At 40.8% G+C, this 24,988-nt stretch overlaps 1 protein-coding gene across 8 annotated transcripts in view; it reads left to right on the top strand.

Moving 5' to 3' along the window:
* The window catches only part of LOC139764080 (uncharacterized), a 671,778-nt gene extending 648,128 nt beyond the window's left edge, over nucleotides 1-23,650 (top strand). For 6 of the 8 annotated variants that reach the window (XM_071690559.1, XM_071690560.1, XM_071690558.1 and 3 more), the window contains one exon: nucleotides 23,064-23,650. In XM_071690559.1, coding sequence (XP_071546660.1) covers nucleotides 23,064-23,362 — 299 coding nt within the window. In that variant the 3' untranslated portion in view covers nucleotides 23,363-23,650. The remainder of the gene's footprint in view (nucleotides 1-23,063) is intronic. The other 2 variants (XM_071690561.1, XM_071690564.1) reach the window with 2 other exon arrangements.
* Nucleotides 23,651-24,988: the final 1,338 nt, after the last annotated feature.

Below are 24,988 nucleotides of genomic sequence, written 5' to 3' on the forward strand. Positions count from 1 at the left end.
CCACTCTCTTCACCCCAACATTTTCCCTTCTTTTCTGAAAACCTCTACAAATCTTCACCTTCGCCTCCACAAGATAATGATCAGACATCCCTCCAGTTGCACCTCTCAGCACATTAACATCCAAAAGTCTCTCTTTCGCACGCCTATCAATTAACACGTAATCCAGTAACGCTCTCTGGCCATCTCTCCTACTTACATACGTATACTTATGTATATGTATCTTTTTAAACCAGGTATTCCCAATCACCAGTCCTTTTTCAGCACATAAATCTACTAGCTCTTCAATATTTCCATTTACAACACTGAATACCCCATGTATGCCAATTATTCCCTCAACTGCCACATTACTCACCTTTGCATTCAAATCACCCATCACTATAACCCGGTCTCGTGACTCAAAACTACTAACACATTCATTCAGCTGCTCCCAAAACATTTGCCTCTCATGATCTTTCTTCTCATGCCCAGGTGCATATGCACCAATAATCACCCATCTCTCTCCATCAACTTTCAGTTTTACCCAAATCAATCTAGAGTTTACTTTCTTACTCTCTATCACATACTTCCACCACTCCTGTTTCAGGAGTAGTGCTACTCCTTCCCTTGCTCTAGTCCTCTCACTAACCTCTGACTTTACTCCCAAGACATTCCCAAACCACTCTTCCCCTTTACCCTTCAGCTTTGTTTCACTCACAGCCAAAACATCCAGGTTCCTTTCCTCAAACATAATACCTATCTCTCGTTTTTTCTCATCTTGGTTACATCCACACACATTTAGACTATATATATATGTATATATATATATATATATATATATATATATATATATATATATATACATATATATATATATATATATATATCTATATATATATATATATATTTTTTTTTTTTTCATACTATTCGCCATTTCCCGCGATAGCGAGGTAGCGTTAAGAACAGAGGACTGGGCCTGTCTCCCGCGTTTGCGAGGTAGCGCAAGGAAACAGACGAAAGAAATGGCCCAACCCACCCCCATACACATGTATATACATACGTCCACACACGCAAATATACATACCTACACAGCTTTCCATGGTTTACCCCAGACGCTTCACATGCCCTGATTCAATCCACTGACAGCACGTCAACCCCGGTATACCACATCGATCCAATTCACTCTATTCCTAGCCCTCCTTTCACCCTCCTGCATGTTCAGGCCCCGATCATACAAAATCTTTTTCACTCCATCTTTCCACCTCCAATTTGGTCTCCCACTTCTCCTCGTTCCCTCCACCTCCGACACATATATCCTCTTGGTCAATCTTTCCTCACTCATTCTCTCCATGTGCCCAAACCATTTCAAAACACTCTCTTCTGCTTTCTCAACCTTGCTCTTTTTATTTTCACACATCTCTCTTACCCTTACGTTACTTACTCGATCAAACCACCTCACACCACATATTGTCCTCAAACATCTCATTTCCAGCACATCCATCCTCCTGCGCACAACTCTATCCATAGCCCACGCCTCGCAACCATACAACATTGTTGGAACCACTATTTCTTCAAACATACCCATTTTTGCTTTCCGAGATAATGTTCTCGACTTCCAAACATTCTTCAAGGCTCCCAGGGTTTTCGCCCCCTCCCCCACCCTATGATTCACTTCTGCTTCCATGGTTCCATCCGCTGCCAGATCCATTCCCAGATATCTAAAACACTTTACTTCCTCCAGTTTTTCTCCATTCGAACTTACCTCCCAATTGACTTGACCCTCAACCCTACTGTACCTAATAACCTTGCTCTTATTCCCATTTACTCTTAACTTTCTTCTTTCACACACTTTACCAAACTCAGTCACCAGCTTCTGTAGTTTCTCACATGAATTAGCCACCAGCGCTGTATCATCAGCGAACAACAACTGACTCATTTCCCAAGCTCTCTTATCCCCAACAGACTTCATACTTGCCCCTCTTTCCAAAACTCTTGAATTCACCTCCCTAAGAACCCCATCCATAAACAAATTAAAGAACCATGGAGACATCACACACCCCTGCCGCAAACCTACATTCACTGAGAACCAATCACTTTCCTCTCTTCCTAAACGTACACATGCCTTACTTCCTCAATAAAAACTTTTCACTGCTTTAACAACTTGCTTCCCACACCATATATTCTTAGTACCTTCCACAGAGCATCTCTATCAACTCTATCATATGCCTTCTCCAGATCCATAAATGCCACATACAAATCCATTTGCTTTTCTAAGTATTTCTCACATACTTTCTTCAAAGCAAACACCTGATCCACACATCCTCTACCACTTCTGAAACCACACTGCTCATCCCCAATCCACACATACCTTCACCCTCTCAATCAATACCCTCCCATATAATTTACCAGGGATACTCAACAAACTTATACCCCTGTAATTTGAGCACTCACTCTTATCCTTTGCCTTTATACAATGGCACTATGCATGCATTCTGCCAATCCTCAGGCACCTCACCATGAATAATACATATCTTAAATAATCTTATCAACCAGTCAACAATACAGTCACCCCCTTTTTTAATGAATTCCACTGCAATACCATCCAAACCTGCTGCCTTGCCTGCTTTCATCTTCTGCATCTTCTCCTCTGTTTACCAAATCATTTTCCCTAACTCTCTCACTTTGCACACCACCTTGACCAAAACACCCTATATCTGCCAATCTGTCATCAAACACATTCAACAAACCTTCAAAATACTCACTCCATCTCCTTCTCACATCACCATTACTTGTTATGTATATATATATATATATATATATATATATATATATATATATATATATATATATATATTTTCTTTTTTTTTTATATACTTTGTCGCTGTCTCCCGCGTTTGCGAGGTAGCGCAAGGAAACAGACAAAAAGAAATGGCCCAACCCACCCCCATACACATGTATATACATATGTCCACACACGCAAATATACATACCTACACAGCTTTCCATGGTTTACCCCAGACGCTTCATATGCCCTGATTCAATCCACTGACAGCACGTCAACCCCGGTCCAATTCACTCTATTCCTTGCCCTCCTTTCACCCTCCTGCATGTTCAGGCCCCGATCACACAAAATCTTTTTCCACTCCATCTTTCCACCTCCAATTTGGTCTCCCACTTCTCCTCGTTCCCTCCACCTCCGACACATATATCCTCTTGGTCAATCTTTCCTCACTCATTCTCTCCATGTGCCCAAACCATTTCAAAACACCCTCTTCTGCTTTCTCAACCATGCTCTTTTTATTTTCACACATCTCTCTTACCCTTACGTTACTTACTCGATCAAACCACCTCACACCACACATTGTCCTCAAACATCTCATTTCCAGCACATCCATCCTCCTGTGCACAACTCTATCCATAGCCCACGCCTCGCAACCATACAACATTGTTGGAACCACTATTCTTTCAAACATACCCATTTTTGCTTTCCGAGATAATGTTCTCGACTTCCAAACATTCTTCAAGGCTCCCAGGATTTTCGCCCCCTCCCCCACCCTATGATTCACTTCTGCTTCCATGGTTCCATCTGCTGCCAGATCCACTCCCAGATATCTAAAACACTTTACTTCCTCCAGTTTTTCTCCATTCGAACTTACCTCCCAATTGACTTGACCCTCAACCCTACTGTACCTAATAACCTTGCTCTTATTCCCATTTACTCTTAACTTTCTTCTTTCACACACTTTACCAAACTCAGTCACCAGCTTCTGCAGTTTCTCACATGAATCAGCCACCAGCGCTGTATCATCAGCGACCAACAACTGACTCATTTCCCAAGCTCTCTCATCCCCAACAGACTTCATGCTTGCCCCTCTTTCCAAAACTCTTGAATTCACCTCCCTAAGAACCCCATCCATAAACAAATTAAACAACCATGGAGACATCACACACCCCTGCCACAAACCTACATTTACTGAGAACCAATCACTTTCCTCTCTTCCTACACGTACACATGCCTTACTTCCTCAATAAAAACTTTTCACTGCTTTAACAACTTGCCTCCCACACCATATATTCTTAATACCTTCCACAGAGCATCTCTGTCAACTCTATCATATGCCTTCTCCAGATCCATAAATGCCACATACAAATCCATTTGCTTTTCTAAGTATTTTTCACATACTTTCTTCAAAGCAAACACCTGATCCACACATCCTCTACCACTTCTGAAACCACACTGCTCATCCCCAATCCACACATGCCTTCACCCTCTCAATCAATACCCTCCCATATAATTTACCAGGAATACTCAACAAACTTATACCCCTGTAATTTGAGCACTCACTCTTATCCTTTGCCTTTATGCAATGGCACTATGCACGCATTCTGCCAATCCTCAGGCACCTCACCATGAATAATACATATCTTAAATAATCTTATCAACCAGTCAACAATACAGTCACCCCCTTTTTTAATGAATTCCACTGCAATACCATCCAAACCTGCTGCCTTGCCTGCTTTCATCTTCTGCATCTTCTCCTCTGTTTACCAAATCATTTTCCCTAACTCTCTCACTTTGCACACCACCTTGACCAAAACACCCTATATCTGCCAATCTGTCATCAAACACATTCAACAAACCTTCAAAATACTCACTCCATCTCCTTCTCACATCACCACTACTTGTTATGTATATATATATATATATATATATATATATATATATATATATATATATATATATATATATATATATATATATATATATATTTTTTTTTTTCTTTAATGCTGTCTCCCGCGTTTGCGAGGTAGCGCAAGGAAACAGACAAAAAGAAATGGCCCAACCCACCCCCATACACATGTATATACATACGTCCACACACGCAAATATACATACCTACACAGCTTTCCATGGTTTACCCCAGACGCTTCACATGCCCTGATTCAATCCACTGACAGCACGTCAACCCCGGTATACCACATCGATCCAATTCACTCTATTCCTTGCCCTCCTTTCACCCTCCTGCATGTTCAGGCCCCGATCACACAAAATCTTTTTCCACTCCATCTTTCCACCTCCAATTTGGTCTCCCACTTCTCCTCGTTCCCTCCACCTCCGACACATATATCCTCTTGGTCAATCTTTCCTCACTCATTCTTTCCATGTGCCCAAACCATTTCAAAACACCCTCTTCTGCTCTCTCAACCACGCTCTTTTTATTTCCACACATCTCTCTTACCCTTACGTTACTTACTCGATCAAACCACCTCACACCGCACATTGTCCTCAAACATCTCATTTCCAGCACATCCATCCTCCTGCGCACAACTCTATCCATAGCCCACGCCTCGCAACCATACAACATTTTTAGGACCACTATTCCTTCAAACATACCCATTTTTGTTTTCCGAGATAATGTTCTCGACTTCCACACATTCTTCAAGGCTCCCAGGATTTTCGCCCCCTCCCCCACCCTATGATCCACTTCCACTTCCATGGTTCCATCCGCTGCCAGATCCACTCCCAGATATCTAAAACACTTTACTTCCTCCAGTTTTTCTCCATTCAAACTTACCTCCCAATTGACTTGACCCTCAACCCTACTGTACCTAATAACCTTGCTCTTATTCACATTTTACTCTTAACTTTCTTCTTTCACACACTTTACCAAACTCAGTCAACAGCTTCTGCAGTTTCTCACATGAATCAGCCACCAACACTGTATCATCAGCGAACAACAACTGACTCACTTCCCAAGCTCTCTCATCCGCAACAGACTTCATACTTGCCCCTCTTTCCAAAACTCTTGCATTCACCTCCCTAACAACCCCATCCATAAACAAATTAAGCAACCATGGAGACATCACACACCCCTGCCGCAAACCTACATTCACTGAGAACCAATCACTTTCCTCTCTTCCTACACGTACACATGCCTTACATCCTCGATAAAAACTTTTCACTGCTTCTCACAACTTGCGTCCCACACCATATATTCTTAATACCTTCCACAGAGCATCTCTATCAACTCTATCATATGCCTTCTCCAGATCCATAAATGCTACATACAAATCCATTTGCTTTTCTAAGTATTTCTCACATACATTCTTCAAAGCAAACACCTGATCCACACATCCTCTACCACTTCTGAAACCACACTGGTCATCCCCAATCTGATGCTCTGTACATGCCTTCACCCTCTCAATCAATACCCTCCCATATAATTTACCAGGAATACTCAACAAACTTATAGCTCTGTAATTTGAGCACTCACTCTTATCCCCTTAGCCTTTGTACAATGGCACTATGCACGCATTCCGCCAATCCTCAGGCACCTCACCATGTGTCATACATACATTAAATAACCTTACCAACCAGTCAATAATACAGTCGCCCCTTTTTTAATAAATTCCACTGCAGTACCATCCAAACCTGCTGCCTTGCTGGCTTTCATCTTCCGCAAAGCTTTTACTACCTCTTCTCTGTTTACCAAATCATTTTCCCTAACTCTCTCACTTTGCACACCACCTCGACCAAAACACCCTATATCTGCCACTCTATCATCAAACACACACACACACACACACATATATATATATATATATATATATATATATATATATATATATATATATATATATATATATATATATATATATATATTATCCCTTGGGATAGGGGAGAAAGAATACTTCCTACGCATTCCGCACGTGACGTAGAAGGCGACTAAAGGGGATGGGAGCGGGGGGCCAGAAACCCTCCCCTCTTGTATTTTGACATTCTAAAAGGGGAAACAGAAGATGGAGTCACGCGGGGAGTGCTCATCCTCCTCGAAGGCTCAGATTTGGGTGTCTAAATGTGTGTGGATATAACCAAGATGAGAAAAAAGGAGAGATAAGTAGTATGTTTGAGGAAAGGAACCTGGATGTTTTGGCTGTGAGTGAAACGAAGCTCAAGGGTAAAGGGGAAGAGTGGTTTAGGAATGTCTTGGGAGTAAAGTCAGGGGTTAGTGAGAGGACAAGAGCAAGGGAAGGAGTAGCACTACTGAAACAGGAGTTGTGGGAGTATGTGATAGAGTGTAAAAAAGTAAATTCTAGATTTATATGGGTAAAACTGAAAGTTGATGGAGAGAGATGGGTGCGTATGCACCTGGGCATGAGAAGAAAGATCATGAGAGGCAAGTGTTTTGGGAGCAGCTGAATGAGTGTGTTACTGGTTTTGATGCACGAGACAATGGTTATAGTGTTGGGTGATTTGAATGCAAAGGTGAGTAATGTGGCAGTTGAGGGAATAATTGGTATACATGGTGTTTTCAGTGTTGTAAATGGAAATGGTGAAGAGCTTGTAGATTTATGTGCTGAAAAAGGACTGGTGATTAGGAATACCTGGTTTAAAAAGCGAGATATGCATAAGTATACGTATGTAAGTAGGGGAGATGGCCAGAGAGTGTTCTTGGATTACATGATAATTGATAGGCACGCGAAAGAGAGACTTTTAGATGTTAATGTGCTGAGAGTGCAACTGGAGGGATGTCTGATCATTATCTTGTGGAGGCGAAGGTGAAGATTTGTAGAGGTTTTCAGAAAAGAAGAGAGAATGTTGGGGTGACTAGAGTGGTGAGAGTAAGTGCGCTTGGGAAGGAGACTTGTGTGAGGAAATACCAGGAGAGACTGAGTACGGAATGGCAAAAGGTGAGAAGAAAGGAGGTAAGGGGAGTGGGGGAGGAATGGGATGCATTTAGGGAAGCAGTGATGGCATGCGCAAAAGATGCTTGTGGCATGAGAAGCGTGGGAGGTGGGTTGATTAGAAAGGGTAGTGAGTGGTGGGATGAAGAAGTAAGATTATTTGTGAAAGAGAAGAGAGAGGCATTTGGACGATTTTTGCAGGAAAAAAATGCAAATGAGTGGGAGATGTATAAAAGAAAGAGGCAGGAGGTCAAGAGAAATGTGCAAAAGGTGAAAAAGAGGGCAAATGAGAGTTGGGGTGAAAGACTATCATTAGATTTTAGGGAGAATAAAAAGATGTTCTGGAAGGAGGTAAATAAAGTGCGTAAGACAAGAGAGCAAATGGGAACTTCACTGAAGGGGTCTAATGGGGAGGTGAGAACAAGTAGTGGTGATGTGAGAAGGAGATGGACTGAGTATTTTGAAGGTTTGTTGAATGTGTTTGATGATAGAGTGGCAGATATAGGGTGTTTTGGTCGAGGTGGTGTGCAAAGTGAGAGAGTTAGGGAAGATGATTTGGTAAACAAAGAAGAGGTAGGAAAAGCTTTGCGGAAGATGAAAGCCGGCAAGGCAGCAGCTTTGGAAGGTATTGCAGTGGAATCTATTAAAAAAGGGGGTGACTGTATTTTTGACTGGTTGGTAAGGTTATTTAATGTATGTATGACTCATGGTGAGGTGCCTGAGGATTGGCGGAAAGCTTGCATAGTGCCATTGTACAAAGGCAAATGGGATATATATATATATATATATATTTATATATATATATATATATATATATATATATATATATATATATATATATATATATATATATATATATATATCGCGGGAAATAGCGAATAGTATAAAAAAAAAAAATAAATAAATAGATAAATATATATATATATATATATATATATATATATATATATATATATATATATATATATATATATATATATATATATATATATATGAATCATAGGGTGGGGGAGGGGGCGAAAATCCTGGGAGCCTTGAAGAATGTTTGGAAGTCGAGAACATTATCTCGGAAAGCAAAAATGGGTATGTTTGAAGGAATAGTGGTTCCAACAATGTTTTATGGTTGCGAGGCGTGGGCTATGGATAGAGTTGTGCGCAGGAGGGTGGATGTGCTGGAAATGAGATGTTTGAGGACAATGTGTGGTGTGAGGTGGTTTGATCGAGTAAGTAATGTAAGGGTAAGAGAGATGTGTGGAAATAAAAAGAGCGTGGTTGAGAGAGCAGAAGAGGGTGGTTTGAAATGGTTTGGGCACATGGAGAGAATGAGTGAGGAAAGATTGACCAAGGGGATATATGTGTCGGAGGTGGAGGGAACGAGGAGAAGTGGGAGACCAAATTGGAGTTGGAAAGATGGAGTGAAAAAGATTTTGAGTGATCGGGTCCTGAACATGCAGGAGGGTGAAAGGCGGACAAGGAATAGAGTGAATTTGATCGATGTGGTATACCGGGTTTGATGTGCTGTCAATGGATTGAATCAGGGCCTGTGAAGCGTCTGGGGTAAACCATGGAAAGTTGTGTGGGGCCTGGATGTGGAAAGGGAGCTGTGGTTTCAGGCATTATGGCAGGACAGCTAGAGACTGTATGAACAAATGGGGCATTTGTTGTCTTTTCCTAGCGCTACCTCGCACACATGAGGGGGGAGGGGGATGGTATTCCATGTGTGGCGAGGTGGCGATGGGAATGAATAAAAGCAAACAGTGTGAATTGGGTGCATGTGTATATATGTGTGTCTGTGTGTGTATATATATGTGTACATTGAGATGTATAGGTATGTATATTTGCGTGTGTGAACGTGTATGTATATACATGTGTATGGGGGTGGGTTGGGCCATTTGTTTTGTCTGTTTCCTTGCGCTACCTCGCAAACGCGTGAGACAGCGACAAAGCAAAATAAATAAATAAATATATATATATATATATATATATATATATATATATATATATATATATATATATATATACCTTGCGCTACCTCGCAAACGTGGGAGACAGCGACAAAGTATAAAAAAAAAAAAAAAAAAAAAAGATATATATATATACGGAACCATGGAAGCGGAAGTGGATCATAGGGTGGGGGAGGGGGCGAAAATTCTGGGAGCCTTGAAGAATGTGTGGAAGTCGAGAACATTATCTCGGAAAACAAAAATGGGTATGTTTGAAGGAATAGTGGTTCCAACAATGTTGTATGGTTGCGAGGCGTGGACTATGGATAGAGTTGTGTGCAGGAGGATGGATGTGCTGGAAATGAGATGTTTGATGACAATGTGTGGTGTGAGGTGGTTTGATCGAGTAAGTAACGTAAGGGTAAGAGAGATGTGTGGAAATAAAAAGAGCGTGGTTGAGAGAGCAGAAGAGGGTGTTTTGAAATGGTTTGGTCACATGGAGAGAATGAGTGAGGAAAGATTGACCAAGAGGATATATGTGTCGGAGGTGGAGGGAACGAGGAGAAGAGGGAGACCAAATTGGAGGTGGAAAGATGGAGTGAAAAAGATTTTGTGTGATCGGGGCCTGAACATGCAGGAGGGTGAAAGGAGGGCAAAGAATAGAGTGAATTGGAGCGATGTGGTATACCGGGGTTGACGTGCTGTCAGTGGATTGAATCAAGGCATGTGTATGGGGGTGGGTTGGGCCATTTCTTTCGTCTGTTTCCTTGCGCTACCTTGCAAACGTGGGAGACAGCGACAAGGCAAAAAAAAAAATATATATATGCTCTGTGGAAGGTATTAAAAATATATGGTGTGGGAGGCAAATTGTTAGAAGCAGTGAAAAGTTTTTATCGAGGATGTAAGGCATGTGTATGTGTAGGAAGAGAGGAAAGTGATTGGTTCTCAGTGAATGTAGGTTTGCGGCAGGGGTGTGTGATGTCTCCATGGTTGTTTAATTTGTTTATGGATGGGGTTGTTAGGGAGGTGAATGCAAGAGTTTTGGAAAGAGGGGCAAGTATGAAGTCGGTTGGGGATGAGAGAGCTTGGGAAGTGAGTCAGTTGTTGTTCGCTGATGATACAGCACTGGTGGCTGATTCATGTGAGAAACTGCAGAAGCTGGTGACTGAGTTTGGTAAAGTGTGTGAAAGAAGAAAGTTAAGAGTAAATGTGAATAAGAGCAAGGTTATTAGGTACAGTAGGGTTGAGGGTCAAGTCAATTGGGAGGTAAGTTTGATTGGAGAAAAACTGGAGGAAGTAAAGTGTTTTAGATATCTGGGAGTGGATCTGCTAGCGGATGGAACCATGGAAGTGGAAGTGGATCATAGGGTGGGGGAGGGGGCGAAAATTCTGGGAGCCTTGAAGAATGTGTGGAAGTCGAGAACATTATCTCGGAAAGCAAAAATGGGTATGTTTGAAGGAATAGTTGTTCCAACAGTGTTGTATGGTGTGAGGCGTGGGCTATGGATAGAGTTGTGCGCAGGAGGATGGATGTGCTGGAAATGAGATGTTTGAGGACAATGTGTGGTGTGAGGTGGTTTGATCGAGTAAGTAACATAAGGGTAAGAGAGATGTGTGGAAATAAAAAGAGCGTGGTTGAGAGAGCAGAAGAGGGTGTTTTGAAATGGTTTGGGCACATGGAGAGAATGAGTGAAGAAAGATTGACCAAGAGGATATATGTGTCAGAGGTGGAGGGAACGAGGAGAAGTGGGAGACCAAATTGGAGATGGAAAGATGGAGTGAAAAAGATTTTGTGTGATCGGGGCCTGAACATGCAGGAGGGTTAGAGGAGGGCAAGGAATAGAGTGAATTGGAACGATGTGGTATACCAGGGTCGACTTGCTGTCAGTGTGTTGAACCAGGGCATGTGAAGCGTCAGGGGTAAACCATGGAAAGTTCTGTGGGGCCTGGATGTGGAAAGGGAACTGTGGTTTCGGTGCATTATTACATGACAGCTAGAGAATGAGTGTGAACAAATGTTGCCTTTGTTGTCTTTTGCTAGCGCTACTTTGCACACATGAGGAGGGAGGGGGTTGTTATTACATGTATGGCGAGGTGGCGATTAGGAATAAACAAAGGCAGACAGTATAAATTATGTACGTGTGTATATATGTATATGTCTGTGTGTGTATATATATGTATACATTGAGATGTATAGGTATGTATATTTGCGTGTGTGGACGTGTATGTATATACATGTGTATGTGGGTGGGTTGGGCTATTCTTTCGTCTGTTTCCTTGCGCTACCTCGCTAACGCGGGAGACAGCGACAAAGCAAAATAATAAAAAAATAGAAAAATATATATATATATATATATATATATATGAATGTGAAATTGCACTTCAGTAGGAATTCATCTAAGTTTATTTAATGTAATTCATCTATGCATGTGGCACATGTTTCATGGAGATAATCCATCTCATTAGGTGCCATTTCTTAATAAAGTTATTTAAATCTCAACATCACACCAGAAGCACATGACTAGCATCTACAGACATAGACATCACACTGACCTAACCAACAATAACTGTTAAGAGGGAGAGTAATTAAGGGATGTTACATGGCTGGTGTTGACCTAGGAAGCTAGGTGTGTCTTAGTCCACTTTTTTAATATTTTCGCTTTTTGTCAATTCTCTCATAATGATTTGGTTAATGATAAGATAGGCTTTAAATTTTCCTGGGGACAATTTGAAATTCTTAGTATTAGTAGTTAAGACAGATTCAGTGATGATGCGGATGGCATAATCAGGAAATGGATATAGAATGACTAGGTTTTTTAAGTGCTGCAGGGTGGTCATTTTCATAACATTATTCAGTGATCGCATTTTCATGGTCATCCCTGCATACTGCATGATTGTGCCAATAACATCTTTGTTACAGTTTTCCAGGTCTGGCCAATGTATATATCTTTACATGCCTTACACTTGACAGTGTAAACACTCCCAATTGTTGCATAATTTGGCTTATTATGGTCTTACTGATAGTGTTTTTGTAGTGGAAGGCAATATTACCAGCACTTTTTTTAGTACATATCTTAGATTAGCTAAGTTGAGAGAATAGAGCAGCACTAAACTTGCTAGCTTACTGGAAAGCTAGGAAGACATTTTATGCATCTAGTCACAAAAATGTGACAAATGAGAATTGGTCTAAATGTTTAGTGCTGACCTATTTTCCCAGCTTATCTAACCTAAGACGCGTACCAAAAAACAGTGCTCATAATGTTGCTTTCCAGTGCAATAACACTATCAATAAGACCTTAATAAAAAGTAGACCAAATCATTCAATAGTTGGGAGTGTTTACACTGTCAAATGTAAGGCAAGTAATGATAATAATGATAATGATAATGATAATGATAATAATAATGATAATAGTAATGATAATAATAATAATAATAATAATAATGATAATAATGATAATAATAATGATAATAATAATGATAATTGTGATAGTAATAATGATAATAATAATAATAATAATGATAATTTTTTTTTTTTTTTTTCAAACTATTCGCCATTTCCCGCATTAGTGAGGTGATAATAATAATATTGATGATAATAATAATGATTGATACTTTATTCAATCACTTTGTAGTACATTATGAAGATTGAACTTTTTGTATATCCAGAACCATATTATGATAAACATTCAGTCTCATCATACACAAGATAAAAAAATGGTAATGTAAAAGTGCAGTAGTTAAAAGTATATATATCCATTCAAAGACAATAGATTTGGTTCAATGTCATTATCATTCTGACACTAATATCAGTACTGTCACAAACAATGAATAATTATCTTTTTGAGTTTTTTTGATTGTAGAGTTAAATACTAGTACAAATGAATTCTTATGTCTGCATGTTGTTTGCAATGGTAAACATAATCTTTTGCCTGATCTTAAAAGCACATGGTTATAATTCAGAAGATGGTGATAATCAATCATAATTCTATAAGTTAAATCTAAAACATATAATGAATATAATACATTAAGTGCAGTTATATTAGCACCCAGTTTACTAGCTATTTTTACAATTTTCCTAAGTTAGAGACTAAGTATGAATGAATGTGGCCTTTTTGTCTGTATTCTTGGTGCTACCTCGCTGAAGCAGGGGTTAGCCATGCTGTTTTCCTGTGGGGCGGGTAGCAACAGGAATGGGTGAAGGCAAGCATGTATGAATACGTACACGTGTATGTATGTAATGTCTGTGTATGTTTCTGTATATCTAGGGGATAGGGGAGAAAGAATACTTCCCACGTATTCCCTGCGTGTCGTAGAAGGCGACTAAAAAGGGGAGGGAGCGGGTGGCTGGAAATCCTCCCCTCTCGTTTTTTTTTAATTTTCCAAAAGAAGGAACAGAGAAGGGGGCCAGGTGAGGATATTCCCTCAAAGACCCAGTCCTCTGTTCTTAACGCTACCTCGCTAACGCGGGAAATGGCGAATGTATGAAAAAAAAAAAGTGTATATATGTACATGGGCGTATGTGGGCATTTTTGTACATATAGGTGTATATGAGTGGATGGGCCATTCTTCATCTGTTTCCTGGCACTACTTTGCTGATGCGGGAAACAACAATTATGTATAATGATAATAATAATAATAATGATAATGATGATAATAATATTTATTTATTTATTTATTTTGCTTTGTCGCTGTCTCCCGCATTTGCGAGGTAACGCAAGGAAACAGACGAAAGGAATGGCCCAACCCACCCCCATACACATGTATATACATACACGTCCACACACACAAATATACATACCCATACATCTCAATGTACATATATATATATATATATACACACATTATTTCCCAATAATCACTGTGTCATCAGCATACTTACTAACAGAACAGGTTCCATAGTTATTAGTGCAATTATTTGTATATATAGTAAATAGTAAAGGTGATAAAACACATCCCAGTGGAGCAGCAGTGTTCATAAAAATTGGTATTAGATTGAACACTTTTAAATTTTACAAATTGTGGTGCATTTGTTAGGTGACTATATATATCCAAGAAATGAGGATGCTATTTACCTTCAAAGAATGTGATTTCTTTTACCTATAAGTAATTGTATGGCATTGAATGCACTACTGAAATCAGTAGAGAGAACTCTTTTATAAGTTATATGCATGTCAAGATGTGTAATATGATGTAATAACGTTATGCAAACTGCATAGTATATCTACTGTAATCTCCATATTTACATAGACAGTTTTTTAACAATGACTTTGAAGCTTTTCATCACAACTGGTGTGAGAGCCACAGGCCTTAGGTCATTCATAAGAACAGGTAATGGAATCTTAGATACAGGTATAATTTCTAATGCTTTCCAAAATCAGGAACTTTACATTGGTTAAGAGAAGCTTGAAATAGAATATGAAAAGGCATATACAATTGAACAGAGCAAGATTTTGATATTTTGGCACATTGATAATCAGAACCACTTGCCTTATCAACTTTCACCTTTTTTAAAGATAGCAGTATATCCTCTAGAGAAATTGCAGTTGGGAGATCCTTTACACTATTCTTGATAGATAAGACATCAGAACATTCCTTCGATAAAATCCTTATCATCAAACCTGGCATAAAAAAGATTAAGTTCTTTCACACACTCAGCTGTGTCCTCTGGGTCAGGTAAAGAACTTTTTGTTTGATAGCCACACAACTGTTTCAGCCCAATCCAAGCATTTTTGGGATTGTTAGAGCAAAATAATTTCTCAACCTCATTTTTATATAGTAATTTAGCATGTTTGATCTTAACATTGGCCTGACTGGGAAAACTTTGATAGAGAGATGTTATTGGCACAATTATGCAGTATGCAGGGATGACCACAAAACTGTGATTGCTAAACACTGTCATGAAAATGACCACCCTGTAGACCTTAAAAACTCAGTTATTCTATACCTTTTTGGTGATTATGCCACCCATAACATCATTGAATATGCCTTAATTGCTAATGCTAAGAGTTTTAGTTTGTCTTCAGGCAACTTTAAAGCCCATCTTGTTATAACCAAATCATTATTAGGGAATGACAAAGAGCAAAAATATGAAAGAAGTGGTACAAAACACACCTAGCTACCCAGGTCAACTTCCCTTCATTACTCTCACTTTTAATGGTCGCTGTTGGTCAGGTCAGTGTGTTGTCTGTGTTTGTCGATGCTGGACATGTACTTCTGGTGTGATGTTGAGATTTCAGTAACTTTATTAAGAATTGGCACCTGATGAGGTGGATCCTCTCCACGAAACATGTCGTGCCACATGTACAGATAAATTACATGTTCAATAAGATTATGTGAACATGAAACATGTTGTGCCACATGTACAGATAAATTACTTGGTAAATAAGATGTTGTGAACTCCTACTGAAGTGAAATTTTACCTTCATTACTTTTATCATGCTATTTCATGTGTGGCAGAGTGGCAACAGGAATGGATGTAGGCAGGGAGTATGATTATGTACGTGTGTATTTATGTATATAATCTGTGTATGTATATGTATATATACATTGAAATGTATATGTATGTATATGTGTGTGTGTGGGCGTTTATGCATATACATGTGTATGTAGGTGGGTTGGGCCATTCCTTGTCTGTTTCCTTGCGCTACCTTACTAATGTGGGAGATGTTGATTAAGTATAATTAATGATAATGATAATGATAAAAATGATAATGATAAGAATGGAAAAAGGTGAGAGCAAAGGACGTAAGATGAGTGGAGGAGAAATGGGATGTATTGAGAGAAGCAGTGATGGCATGCGCAAAAGATGCTTGTGGCATGAGATGCGTGGGAGGTAGGCGGATTAGAAAGGGTAGTGAGTGGTAGGATGAAGAAGTAAGATTATTAGTGAAAGAGAAGAAAGAGGCATTTGGACAATTTTTGCCGGGAAATAGTGCATATGACTGGGACATGTATAAAAAAAAGAGGCAGGAGGTCAAGAGAAAGGTGCAAGAGGTGAAAAAGAGGGCAAATGAGAGTTAGAGTGAGAGAGTATCATTAGATTTTAGGGAGAATAAAAAGATGTTTTGGAACAAGGTAAATAAAGTGCGCAAGACAAGGGAGCAAATGGGAACTTCAGTGAAGGGGTCTAATGGGGAGGTGATAACAAGTAGTGGTGATGTGAGAAGGAGATGGAGTGAGTATTTTGAAATGTTGTTGAATGTGTTTGATGATAGAGTGGCAGATATAGGGTGTTTTGGTTGAGGTGGTGTGCAAAGCGAGAGGGTTGGGGAAAATGATTTGTTAAACAGAGAAGAGGTAGTAAAAGCTTTGCGGAAGATGAAAGCCGGCAAGGCAGCAGGTTTGGGTGGTATTGCAGTGGAATTTATTAAAAAAGGGGGTGACTGTATTGTTGACTGGTTGGTAAGGTTATTTAATGTATGTATGATTCATGGTGAGGTGCCTGATGATTGGTGGAATGCCTGCATAGTGCCATTGTACAAAGGCAAAGGGGATAAGAGTGAGTGCTCAAATTACAGAGGTATAAGTTTGTTGAGTATTCGTGGTAAATTATATGGGAGAGTATTGATTGAGAGGGTGAAGGCATGCACAGAGCATCAGATTGGGGAAGAGCAGTGTGGTTTTAGAAGTGGTAGAGGATGTGTGGATCAGGTGTTTGCTTTGAAGAATGTATGTTTATGTGAATAAGAGCAAGGTAATTAGGTACAGTAGGGTTGAGGGTCTAGTCAATTGGGAGGTAAGTTTGAATGGAAAAAAACTGGAGGAAGTAAAGTGTTTTAGATATCTGGGAGTGGATCTGGCAGCGGATGGAACCATGGAAGCGGAAGTGGATCATAGAGTGGGGGAGGGGGCGAAAATCCTGGGAGCCTTGAAGAATGTGTGGAAGTCAAGAACATTATCTCAGAAAGCAAAAATGGGTATGTTTGAAGGAATAGTGGTTCCAACAATGTTGTATGGTTGCGAGGCGTGGGCTATAGATAGAGTTGTGCGCAGGAGGATGGATGTGCTGGAAATGAGATGTTTGAGGACAATGTGTGGTGTGAGGTGGTTTGATCGAGTAAGTAACGTAAGGGTAAGAGAGATGTGTGGGAATAAAAAGAGCGTGGTTGAGAGAGCAGAAGAGGGTGTTTTGAAATGGTTTGGGCACATGGAAAGATGAGTGAGGAAAGATTGACCAAGAGGATATATGTGTCGGAGGTGGAGGGAACGAGGAGAAGTGGGAGACCAAATTGGAGGTGGAAAGATGGAGTGAAAAAGATTTTGTGTGCTCGGGGCCTGAACATGCAGGAGGGTGAAAGGAGGGCAAGGAATAGAGTGAATTGGATCGATGTGGTATACCGGGGTTGACGTGCTGTCAGTGGATTGAATCAGGGCATGTGAAGCGTCTGGGGTAAACCATGGAAAGCTGTGTAGGTATGTATATTTGTGTGTGTGGACGTATGTATATCCATGTGTGTGGGGGTGAGCTGGGCCATTTCTTTCGTCTGTTTCCTTGCGCTACCTCGCAAACGCGGGAGACAGCGACAAAGCAAAAAAAAAAAAATATATATATATATATATATATATATATATATATATATATATATATATATATATATATATATGTATATATATATATATATATATATTATCCCTGGGGATAGGGGAGAAAAAATACTTCCCACGTATTCCCTGCGTGTCGTAGAAGGCGACTAAAAGGGGAGGGAGCGGGGGGCTGGAAATCCTCCCCTCTCGTTTTTTTTTTTAATTTTCCAAAAGAAGGAACAGAGAAGAAGGCCAGGTGAGGATATTCCCTCAAAAGCCCAGTCCTTTGTTCTTAACGCTACCTTGCTAACACGGGAAATGGCAAATAGTTTGAAATGTAGGTTTGCGGCAGGGGTGTGTGATGTCTCCATGGTTGTTTAATTTGTTTATGGATGGGGTCGTTAGGGAGGTAAATGCAAGAGTTTTGGAAAGAGGGGCAAGTATGAAGTCTGTTGGGGATGAGAGAGCTTGGGAAGTGAGTCAGTTGTTGTTCGCTGATGATACAGCGCTGGTGGCTGATTCATGTGAGAAACTGCAGAAGCTGGTGACTGAGTTTGGTAAAGTGTGTGGAAGAAGAAAGTTAAGAGTAAATGTGAATAAGAGCAAGGTTATTAGGTACAGTAGGGTTGAGGGTCAAGTCAATTGGGAGGTGAGTTTGAATGGAGAAAAACTGGAGGAAGTGAAGTGTTTTAGATATCTGGGAGTGGATCTGGCAGTGGATGGAACCATGGAAGCAGAAGTGGATCATAGGGTGGGGGAGGGGGCGAAAATTCTGGGGGCCTTGAAGAATGTGTGGAAGTCGAGAACATCATCTCGGAAAGCAAAAATGGGTATGTTTGAAGGAATAGTGGTTCCAACAATGTTGTATGGTTGCGAGGCGTGGGCTATGGATAGAGTTGTGCGCAGGAGGATGGATGTGCTGGAAATGAGATGTTTGAGGACAATGTGTGGTGTGAGGTGGTTTGATCGAGTGAGTAATGTAAGGGTAAGAGAGATGTGTGGAAATAAAAAGAGCGTGGTTGAGAGAGCAGAAGAGGGTGTTTTGAAGTGGTTTGGGCACATGGAGAGAATGAGTGAGGAAAGATTGACCAAGAGGATATATGTGTCGGAGGTGGAGGGAACGAGGAGAAGAGGGAGACCAAATTGGAGGTGGAAAGATGGAGTGAAAAAGATTTTGTGTGATCGGGGCCTGAACATACAGGAGGGTGAAAGGAGGGCAAGGAATAGAGTGAATTGGAGCGATGTTGTATACCGGGGTTGACGTGCTGTCAGTGGATTGAATCAAGGCATGTGAAGCGTCTGGGGTAAACCATGGAAAGCTGTGTAGGTATGTATATTTGCGTGTGTGGACGTATGTATATACATGTGTATGTGGGGGTTGGGCCATTTCTTTCGTCTGTTTCCTTGCGCTACCTCGCAAACGTGGGAGACAGCGACAAAGTATAATATAAATATATATATATATATATATATTTTCTTTTCTTTCTTTCAAACTATTCGCCATTTCCCGCATTAGCGAGGTAGTGTTAAGAACAGAGGACTGGGCCTTTGAGGAAATACCCTCACCTGGCCCAATTCTCTGTTCCTTCTTTTGGTAAAAAAAAAAAAAAAAAATATATATATATATTTTTTTTTTTTTTTTTTTTTTTTTTTTATACTTTGTCGCTGTCTCCCGCGTTTGCGAGGTAGCGCAAGGAAACAGACGAAAGAAATGGCCCAACCCCCCCCCATACACATGTATATACATACGTCCACACACGCAAATATACATACCTACACAGCTTTCCATGGTTTACCCCAGACGCTTCACATGTCTTGATTCAATCCACTGACAGCACGTCAACCCCGGTATACCACATTGCTCCAATTCACTCTATTCCTTGCCCTCCTTTCACCCTCCTGCAAGTTCAGGCCCCGATCACACAAAATCTTTTTCACTCCATCTTTCCACCTCCAATTTGGTCTCCCTCTTCTCCTCGTTCCCTCCACCTCCGACACATATATCCTCTTGGTCAACCTTTCCTCACTCATTCTCTCCATATGCCCAAACCATTTCAAAACACCCTCTTCTGCTCTCTCAACCACGCTCTTTTTATTTCCACACATCTCTCTCACCCTTACGTTACTTACTCGATCAAACCACCTCACACCACACATTGTCCTCAGACATCTCATTTCCAGCACATCCATCCTCCTGCGCACAACTCTATCCATAGCCCACGCCTCGCAACCATACAACATTGTTGGAACCACTATTCCTTCAAACATACCCATTTTTGCTTTCCGAGATAATGTTCTTGACTTCCACACATTCTTCAAGGCTCCCAGAATTTTCGCCCCCTCCCCCACCCTATGGTCCACTTCTGCTTCCATGGTTCCATCCGCTGCCAGATCCACTCCCAGATATCTAAAACACTTCACTTCCTCCAGTTTTTCTCCATTCAAACTCACCTCCCAATTTACTTGACCCTCAACCCTACTGTACCTAATAACCTTGCTCTTATTCACATTTACTCTTAACTTTCTTCTTCCACACACTTTATCAAACTCCGTCACCAGCTTCTGCAGTTTCTCACATGAATCAGCCACCAGCGCTGTATCATCAGCGAACAACAACTGACTCACTTCCCAAGCTCTCTCATCCCCAACAGACTTCATACTTGCCCCTCTTTCCAAAACTCTTGCCTTTACCTCCCTAACAACCCCATCCATAAACAAATTAAACAACCATGGAGACATCACACACCCCTGCCGCAAACCTACATTCACTGAGAACCAATCACTTTCCTCTCTTCCTACACGTACACATGCCTTACATCCTCGATAAAAACTTTTCACTGCTTCTAACAACTTGCCTCCCACACCATATATTCTTAATACCTTCCACAGAGCATCTCTATCAACTCTATCATATGCCTTCTCCAGATCCATAAATGCTACATACAAATCCATTTGCTTTTCTAAGTATTTCTCACATACATATATATATATATATATATATTTTATCGAGGATGTAAGGCATGTGTACGTGTAGGAAGAGAGGAAAGTGATTGGTTCTCAGTGAATGTAGGTTTGCAGCAGGTGTGTGTGATGTCTCTATGGTTGTTTAATTTGTTTATGGATGGGGTTGTTAGGGAGGTAAATGCAAGAGTTTTGGAAAGAGGGGCAAGTATGAAGTCTGTTGGGGATGAGAGAGCTTGGGAAGTGAGTCAGTTGTTGTTCGCTGATGATACAGTGCTGGTGGCTGATTCATGTGAGAAACTGCAGAAGCTGGTGACTGAGTTTGGTAAAGTGTGTGAAAGAAGAAAGTTAAGAGTAAATGTGAATAAGAGCAAGGTTATTAGGTACAGTAGGGTTGAGGGTCAAGTCAATTGGGAGGTGAGTTTGAATGGAGAAAAACTGGAGGAAGTGAAGTGTTTTAGATATCTGGGAGTGGATCTGGCAGCGGATGGAACCATGGAAGCAGAAGTGGATCATAGGGTGGGGGAGGGGGCGAAAATTCTGGGAGCCTTGAAGAATGTGTGGAAGTCGAGAACATTATCTCGGAAAGCAAAAATGGGTATGTTTGAAGGAATAGTGGTTCCAACAATGTTGTATGGTTGCGAGGCGTGGGCTATGGATAGAGTTGTGCGCAGGAGGGTGGATGTGCTGGAAATGAGATGTTTGAGGACAATGTGTGGTGTGAGGTGGTTTGATCGAGTAAGTAACGTAAGGGTAAGAGAGATGTGTGGAAATAAAAAGAGCTTGGTTGAGAGAGCAGAAGAGGGTGTTTTGAAATGGTTTGGGCACATGGAGAGAATGAGTGAGGAAAGATTGACCAAGAGGATATATGTGTCGGAGGTGGAGGGAACGAGGAGAAGAGGGAGACCAAATTGGAGGTGGAAAGATGGAGTGAAAAAGATTTTGTGTGATCGGGGCCTGAACATGCAGGAGGGTGAAAGGAGGGCAAGGAATAGAGTGAATTGGAGCGATGTGGTATACCGGGGTTGACGTGCTGTCAGTGGATTGAATCGGGGCATGTGAAGCGTCTGGGGTAAACCATGGAAAGCTGTGTAGGTATGTATATTTGCGTGTGTGGACGTATGTATATACATGTGTATGGGGGTGGGTTGGGCCATTTCTTTCGTCTGTTTCCTTGCGCTACCTCGCAAACGCGGGAGACAGCGACAAAGCAAGAAAAAAAAAAATATATATATATATATATATATATATATATTCCTCACCAGTCTTTGATATTCAAGTACCCTATTAGGTATATTACAGACACAGTATGTATTTTACCGTATATGAATATAGGTGAATCAGAAGATTGGAACCAGTCAGTCAGTTAGTCAGAACAGTCATATTTAGGATCAGTTTGGCATATATTTGTTATTATGAGATATCTTTCCAGCAGAATGATTAATGCAGTTCATTTTTTTCTTTGTGAGATGAGAATGATTACATTTTTCAGTTTAAAATATGTTTCCAATCTTGATACAGTGTTGTAAATTTTAAGTTACTGCATAACAGCAATAGCATAAAGCCAGTTTACTTGTTTTGCAATTTTATGTCATTTTTTCATAGTAGCTATGACTCACTTTAGTGTTACAGAATGTATTCAAACTTCACCTTTTCCTAGAAAAGCACAAGTCACCCCAAACATTGTTGGCAATGTTTGAGTGTTTAGATATATTCCATATTGTGATAGATCAGCTTTATTCTTCATGAATTACTGATGACTTCACAATTCTGACCATTGACATGACAGATGATTTTAAATGTTCATCAGATCAACAATTTTGGATAATCTGCTCTAGTGAAGACCTTTTTTCTCTTTCCAAAACATTCTATATATTAGTCATTGTAATCCTGAACTATTTACACAGCTGCTATATATGGCACCATTACTTAAACTATGCATCTAAATCAACATGATGGGCTGTAACCACACAGCAGCCATGGATGTTGGTGGTGTGAAATGCAGTGAGCCCGGGCAGTTGGTAGGCGGGCTTTGGGTGTGTACTAAGTTGGCATGGGGGCAAAAGTGTCGGCCTGAGTGTCAGCCAGGCTACATCATGATCAAGGATCCTCCCTCTCCATTTTACATATGTGATGCTTCCACTGGCCAATGGCACCCTAGCTTGGAACTCCCAGTCTGCACACGTAAGTACCATCATATCATTTCTTGCATCTCTTGCTTTCACTTTATTTTGAAAACTGCCTTTCCTCTTCCTGGGGGGGGACTCTTCTGAGAATTTTCATTATGAGCTTCATTGAAAGCTTGAGATATCAGTCATTGGAATTATTTAATCTGCAAATGTCACCAGACAGATATTATGCAAGATGAGCAGGTGGGCAGATGAGAAAGGACAGTGAGTGGTGGGATGACAAAGTTAAGTCATGTAAAGAAGATAGATGTATGGGTTGTACTTGCAGAGAAGGAGTGCAAGTCATTGAGAAATGTATGAAAGAAGGTGTCACGAGATCAAGAATAAGGTGTTGGGACTGAAAAGAGGGCAAATTAAAGTTCAGGTAAGGAAGTATCAGCAAACTTCAGGTGAATAAGAAAATGTTTTGGAAGGACTTTATTAATGTGAGATATACAAGAAAACAGATGGGAACATTGGTGAAAGGGGCAAGGGTGATACCAGGACCATTTCTTATAAAGGGGCAAGGGTGATACCAGGACCATTTCTTAGAAAGGGGCAAGGGTGATACCAGGACCATTTCTTATAAAGGGGCAAGGGTGATACCAGGACCATTTCTTATAAAGGGGCAAGGGTGATACCAGGACCATTTCTTATAAAGGGGCAAGGGTGATACCAGGACCATTTCTTATAAAGGGGCAAGGGTGATACCAGGACCATTTCTTATAAAGGGGCAAGGGTGATACCAGGACCATTTCTTATAAAGGGGCAAGGGTGATACCAGGACCATTTCTTATAAAGGGGCAAGGGTGATACCAGGACCATTTCTTATAAAGGGGCAAGGGTGATACCAGGACCATTTCTTATAAAGGGGCAAGGGTGATACCAGGACCATTTCTTATAAAGGGGCAAGGGTGATACCAGGACCATTTCTTATAAAGGGGCAAGGGTGATACCAGGACCATTTCTTATAAAGGGGCAAGGGTGATACCAGGACCATTTCTTATAAAGGGGCAAGGGTGATACCAGGACCATTTCTTATAAAGGGGCAAGGGTGATACCAGGACCATTTCTTATAAAGGGGCAAGGGTGATACCAGGACCATTTCTTATAAAGGGGCAAGGGTGATACCAGGACCATTTCTTATAAAGGGGCAAGGGTGATACCAGGACCATTTCTTATAAAGGGGCAAGGGTGATACCAGGACCATTTCTTATAAAGGGGCAAGGGTGATACCAGGACCATTTCTTATAAAGGGGCAAGGGTGATACCAGGACCATTTCTTATAAAGGGGCAAGGGTGATACCAGGACCATTTCTTATAAAGGGGCAAGGGTGATACCAGGACCATTTCTTATAAAGGGGCAAGGGTGATACCAGGACCATTTCTTATAAAGGGGCAAGGGTGATACCAGGACCATTTCTTATAAAGGGGCAAGGGTGATACCAGGACCATTTCTTATAAAGGGGCAAGGGTGATACCAGGACCATTTCTTATAAAGGGGCAAGGGTGATACCAGGACCATTTCTTATAAAGGGGCAAGGGTGATACCAGGACCATTTCTTATAAAGGGGCAAGGGTGATACCAGGACCATTTCTTATAAAGGGGCAAGGGTGATACCAGGACCATTTCTTATAAAGGGGCAAGGGTGATACCAGGACCATTTCTTATAAAGGGGCAAGGGTGATACCAGGACCATTTCTTATAAAGGGGCAAGGGTGATACCAGGA

The sequence above is a fragment of the Panulirus ornatus genome, chromosome 48 (assembly GCF_036320965.1).
Source record: "Panulirus ornatus isolate Po-2019 chromosome 48, ASM3632096v1, whole genome shotgun sequence".
Classification (NCBI taxonomy): domain Eukaryota; kingdom Metazoa; phylum Arthropoda; class Malacostraca; order Decapoda; family Palinuridae; genus Panulirus; species Panulirus ornatus.